The 6,529-nt window shown below is 36.5% G+C and overlaps 1 protein-coding gene across 1 annotated transcript in view; it reads left to right on the forward strand.

The window, feature by feature from the left end:
• Positions 1 to 4,823: 4,823 nt before the first annotated feature.
• LOC147174812 (Golgi phosphoprotein 3) overlaps positions 4,824 to 6,529 on the forward strand; it is a 16,836-nt gene continuing 15,130 nt past the window's right edge. The window contains exon 1 of the mRNA XM_086075178.1: positions 4,824 to 5,260. Coding sequence (XP_085931304.1) covers positions 5,051 to 5,260 — 210 coding nt within the window. The 5' untranslated portion in view covers positions 4,824 to 5,050. The remainder of the gene's footprint in view (positions 5,261 to 6,529) is intronic.

Here is a 6,529-nt window from a genome sequence, read left to right on the forward strand (position 1 = left end):
TACAAATCATGAGTTTTACAGGTACAATTTTTTTTTTACAGATACTAATTTTTTTTTACAGATACAAACATTTTTTTTACAGGTACAAATCACGACTTTTACAGATACAAATGTAGACTTTTTTTCTACAGGTACAATTTTTTTTTACAAGTTAGTTTTGCACCATATTTACCTCCATAAAAATGTGCTATCAATCCAGAACTTATTAAAAAGAAGGCCAAACAATAGTTTTATATATGAAAGGTTGTTTCTAGTTCCATTGTCGTAGTTGCATGCGGAACAATGGGCCAGCGTCCTTTTTTCCCTGGTTTGATCTTTATCGTTTACTTTTCGTTTATCTTTAACATTTCCTCACATTTATTTATAAAATTGGGCCATTTGTATTTTCATATGGACACCCTGTAGAATACACGATATAAAGTTAATTGAAAATACTAAATACGTAAATAAAATAAAATAAAAAGATCAAGTGGCCATAAAAATTCCCATTCAAAATGTGGTTTTATAAGCTATTTTCAAGGCAAATAATTAAATTACATTCAATACAGCAGTGCTTGCCTTCAAGTATGTTTAGAAGTACAGTATCTCCACTGATCTGAATATGAGACTGGATAGCCGATAGGCCAAGACTTTTGAAGTCGCGAGGCTGCCATATTGCTCCTCTCAAGAAACATTTCTCGGCATACAATCATATACATTTACAGTATCGGAATTGGAAAATATTTGAGACAGTACTTAGTAGAAACATCATGATTTATGTTGTTTTAAATTTGTTAAACGTAAACAAGAGGACTTCAGACATGTTACAACTTCCCTTAAATATATGTATAAATTATATGCGTAATGATATTTACAGGAGAAAACTTGTTTATTTTTTATTAAAGAATTATTACTGTAATTGAATGAAAAATGCCTCTGCCAAATCTAAAATTGGAGTCTAAGGAACTGAGCGATAAAAGAAAAAGGGGGTCTTCAAAGCAGCACATACCGTCCACTTGTTAATTTAAAAAAAACTTCTTTTTTTTTTACTTGTTAAAAAATAGTGACCAAACCACCACAAACTCCCCACCCCCGCCCCTGGCCCTATACTAACTGCCTATGAGCTGTATATGTCTAATCTGTATGTATACCGTATAGTTTATATAGTAGTCTGCTCGTGAGATTGGAGAAGCAGGACGGTCGCCCTGTGACTTCAACGGCTTGCACGGGCGTGTATGGGCTATCGGCTATCCAGTCATATATTCAGTTCAGTGAGTATCTCACATTTATCCAGAGTTCAACACAAGCTGTGGTGTCTCAGTCTGAACACTGCGTGGCACACTGGGCCCCACCACTGATCTGAATATATAACTGGATAGCCGATAGGCCAAGACTTTTGAAGTCACAACGCAGCTATATTGCTCCTCCCAAGAAACGTTTCTCGGCATACGATCCTATACATTTACAGTATCGGAATTGGAGAATAGTTGAGACGGTACTTAGTAGAAACAGCATGATTTATGGTGTTTGAAATTTGTTAAACATAAACAAGAGGACTTCAAACATGTTACAACTTGCCTTAAATACATGTATAAAATATATGCTTAATGATATTTACAGGAGGAAACTTGTTTATTTTTTATTAAAGAATTATAACTGCAATTCAATGAAATATGCCTCTGTCAAATCTAAAATTGAAGTCTAAGGAACTGAGCGATAAAAGAAAAAGGGGGTCTTCAAAACAGCACCGTTGTTATTTTATTTGTATTTTTTTTTACTTGTTAAAAAATAGTGACCACCCCAAACAACAAAAACAAACCCCCTCATCTGTCCGTATACCGTATAGTTTATACAGTAGTCTGCTCGCAAGGTGGGAGGAGCAAGATGGCCACCCTGCGACTTCAATGCTTTGCACGGGCGTGTATGGGCTATTGGCTAACCAGTCATAAGCCTCGTTTCCACCGACGGTATCTACCCTACTCTACTCTACTCTGCTCTACTTGGCCCTACACCAAAAAGCAGTGCGTCTCCACTGCCACGGCCACCACCCGGGAGCCCCTCCTCACCTTCCCAGTGATGTCATGCTAAAGCGACCGCAGCTAGCGTGCACTGCACACACAGGCAAAAACAATGGAGAGCGCAAACAATGGTTTGTGCCTGTTTATTTCAGCCTAAAGTCATCAAATGAATATTGCAGCAACCAGAAGACTGCATTCAATAATGTTGAAAAGGTTTGCACCTCCTCAAAAGTCCAAGCATTAATCTGTTTGGAAGCCATTGTTGTCCTCTCTTTGTTGTTAATGGCAGCTGTTTTCCCGGGGTGGTGGTTTGCGCAGCTGCGCATTGATGACGACATGTCTCGAACCAATCATTGGCCTCCAAAATAATTACATCACGTTTTGGAACTGGGCTACTTTTTTTTAGAACCGCAAAGGAGCAGGTACCAGAAAAAGTGAGTAGAGTAGAGTAGAGTAGAGCCGGGTAAATTTGTTGGTGGAGAAGGGGCTTTTGCCGAGTAGAGTAGAGTAGAGTAGGGTAGATACCGTCAGTGGAAAACGTGGCTATATATTCAGGTTAGTGGGTCCTACCCACATAATGACGTACATCACTGAGACAGCCGAAGAAGAAAGTCACAGAGGTTGAAGGATACTGTAGCATCGTGTACTGACGGCAGAGCTGTTAATAAAAATCAATACATAGAAGACTAATTGCTGAGAACAGATTATCAAACCCAACGTCAACAATGCTATTGTGCCTTGCCTAACAGTTCAATGTAGATTGAGATATTTCTTAATAACATTTGTTAGGAATATTATTGCAACAAAAATACCAGAAATTTTTTAAAACCAAGTGGTTTTTTCCCACCTTATTATGGTTATGATACACGCCATGCTAATGAAGTAAAATGTGTATTACCTTCATGAAGAACAAATCAAAAGCAACGAACTGTATTTTATCTATGTCACATGGAATTTATTACCTGGATTTTTGTTATTAGAGACCAATGAGAGAGGTTTTCCCCAAAAAGTTAAAACTACTTTTTGTTGACACAATAATTAACAAATAAGAGAATATAAACAAGCCAAACACTATAACATTAGTGCCGCAATAATAAGCTAAAGTATTGGATTTGTAATGTATTCGAAGTAGAGCTGTCAAACGGTTAAATTTTTTGATCAGATCAATCACATAATAGAATTTTGATTGATCCTGATTAATCGCTTAATTAAAAAGGCTTTTTTATCAAGATTTTTTGCTCCCCAAATTTGAAGAACACGTTATGTTAATTATTTCAACATTTAATGTTATGAGGACTTCTTCAACATTTTTTGATCCACTGCACACACTCATCATTCTCTTTTTCTAATCAGTTAATCACTTGCATAATTTAAAATGGAAAAAAAATGACGCAAATAATTTGACATGAACAAATATTTTGAATGTCATACACATACATTTATTAAATGCTTTACTTTGATGCATGTCGTTATATTTATTGCTCAAACGCAACCTGTGCTACCTTAACGTAGCCATCCGCTGTCAAGCTAAAGGATAATCTGCATTCAATCAATAGTGTGATTAATCTGCGTTAATACATGATTATTAATGCGATAATTTTTTGTGATTAGTTCATTAGTTAATTAGTTAACGCTTTAACTTTGACTGTACTAATTCAATTTGTGTGTTTGTGTATGCTTAAAGCATACTTCGTTTTTTTCAGCTTTCTTAGAGTCTGAGCTGGAATTTGCGCTGTGCTCGAAGCCGGCTTCTTCTTGTTATTTTTCGGTTCCCATCCCAATTGTGTTGTACGCTTGCTAACACAACACTACTATGCCCATGAGGACGAGCATGACGTCACCCTCTACCACTCTACCCCTCTCCCCAGGAAACTGTGATGAGTTTGCCCCGAACACTCCACACTGAAGGGAAGATAAAAGGTGATAGGCATTAGGCACAGTAGTAGTTAAAAAGTCAGGGCTCTTTGTACTTATCTGGGCATTGGTGGAGCATGCATGATATAGAAAATTCTTTAACATTAACATTTTAAACTCCATAATGCATCTTTAAATGAGATAGTGCTGTACACCCAAAAAATAAGAGGCGATCAATAAGTAAACTGCCCAACTTGTTAAAATTGATAGTAAATGATAAATATAAGTACAGCAAAGCATGCTGATTGGATCACAAGCAGGCCAGCGGCGACATATGCGATCTTTTTGATGGTCATTTGTCAACTGTAAATTTGTTAACACACCATTCAATTAAGTTAATCCAAAGTGAATGTATTAAGTTTAATGAACTCATAATTAATTAATATTCACTTTGGATTAACTTAATTCAATCGTGTGTTACCAATTGAAGCAATTTTATTAAGTTGGTCAACAATTCAATTTGTAATCTTAAATTGGTTCAACAATTCCCTTTTTAGAGTGTAGATTTGTAACGTGCATGTCTAGGGATACTGGACCAATACTAGTATGGAGTTAAATTAGGGTTAGAAGTTTTGTACTTGAAAAAATAACATTTGAAACTGAAAATTCATGCGTTGATCTTGAATTTTCACAAAAATGTAAAAATGTATTCAAAATAAAAATAAGTGTGTCAAATTTAACGTTGATTCACTTCAGTTGCATGTTTCACCTTTTCAGATTCAGATATATATATATTTTTTTACAGTTTCAATTTTTTCAGTCTGTTTTTTGAGCTTCAGACTTTTTACCCGAATATTACGTAGAGGCGTAGCAGGGCGTAGAATCAGATTCCTCACTGAATGGCCAGAGACTCCCGGTTCAAGATGGAGGCTAGGACTGCACATCTTCAACCAACCGATGCGCTCTCTAGTGGTTATTTATCTCTACGTGCATGCCCATATACGCCATGTTGCATCTACACTGCTGGAAATAGGAAAGAAGAATAAAGAGGCCATGTTTCTTACAACAGAGGCGCGGAGACTACAGCAGAAATGACATTATACGTTGACAATATGGTTCACTCTAAATAAGTGAGCCATATGATATGAATATCGGCGAAGGGAGTCCGAGGCGTGCTGTTCTTGGATCGCTGGACTGACATGACTTCGTTGACTCAGCGAAGTTCGGGCCTTGTGCAAAGGCGAACCGAAGCCTCTAGGAATGCCGCCGACAAAGATGGTCCGGCCGGCAAAGAGGATCGAGAGCCGAGACCGGGAGAAGAGCAAGGCGATGACGATACCGGGGACTCAAAAGAAACGCGTCTGACTTTGATGGAAGAGGTGCTGTTATTGGGACTAAAAGACAGAGAGGTAAAATATACCACAAACGTAATGCAAAAACAACAACAAAGAACTTGCATGGCAAGGATACAAGGATAGCCGACAAGTTATCTATCTTTTGCTAACCAGCGGAGCATTTATTAAAAGGCACCATTGTCATTTGCAATGCTAATCTTACTATGGAAAACAATACCACGAGATCCTTGATTTCTCTCAATGTGATCTTTGAATATAAATATCAGACACAGTTTATGCTAGGAAAACAGTTTTATGTACAGTAAATTTTATTTGGATGTCTTGACTTTTTTGTTTCTGACCCAAAACATAGAAATGACATGATTGGAAAACAGTAACACCATGCCCTTGTGTTGATACCCGAAAAGTAAGCAGTCATATGGTGGGCTTTGTTTGACATATCAGTCATTCATATAGATCAGTAATGCTGAAATTGTGGAATGGGGAATAATGATGTATAATGTGTATGGAGGCGCAAACAAGTTCACGAGGAAGGGAATTATGTCATGTGAACTGTCACGTGAATTATCATCACCGTAGTGTCTGCTCCAAAAATCAGAAGCCGTTACAGTCTCAGTATAAACAGACAGCAATTCACATTCAAATTTCACATTTGTCCCTATGTGCAATTGCTGTATGTAATAGTCTTTGATTTATTAGAAGAACATATAGGGCTTTTGTTCTCCAACTTAAACACATGTCATAGGTGTCTTCAGAAAACCAACAAGATGCAAATGTATAAGAATTCAAACTTCATGTGAGCCTTTCAACAGACGTTTAACGTTAGATAGGGATGGGCAATAAATTGAATTAATTCAATACATCGTCATTTTATAAATTGAATCGTTGAAAGTTTGTAAAATCATGAAATCGAATTTTGTCTACTGGATTATTAAAAGATGCTGTTCTTATGTTCTGTTACATCCAAATGTTTTTGTGAGTTGTAATTTTGCCCAATGCTGGACGGGTGGTTTACAAGACATGTTTACAGTAGCTACCAACTACTTAATTGTGACATTTAAGTACAAACTATGAATGTTAAGTTTATGTTAAAACTAATTTAGAATCAGTATACATTATTGTTGTCTGAACATTTTGCACATGGATCATTTTTGAATAAATTAAACTTTTTAAATAAATGTTTCTTGGGATTATTAGATTAAAATTGTAATCGTCCTCAATGACTGGAAAAAACGAGATTTTAATTTTTGGCCATATCGCCCAGCCCTAACGTGCTTTTTAGAAGTATTGGGTAATGTTTTTCTTTTTTCAATGTTTTCCATT

Source organism: Leptonotus elevatus, chromosome 5 (genome assembly GCF_054856555.1).
Source record: "Leptonotus elevatus isolate MCC_2025b chromosome 5, RoL_Lele_1.0, whole genome shotgun sequence".
NCBI classification, from domain to species: domain Eukaryota; kingdom Metazoa; phylum Chordata; class Actinopteri; order Syngnathiformes; family Syngnathidae; genus Leptonotus; species Leptonotus elevatus.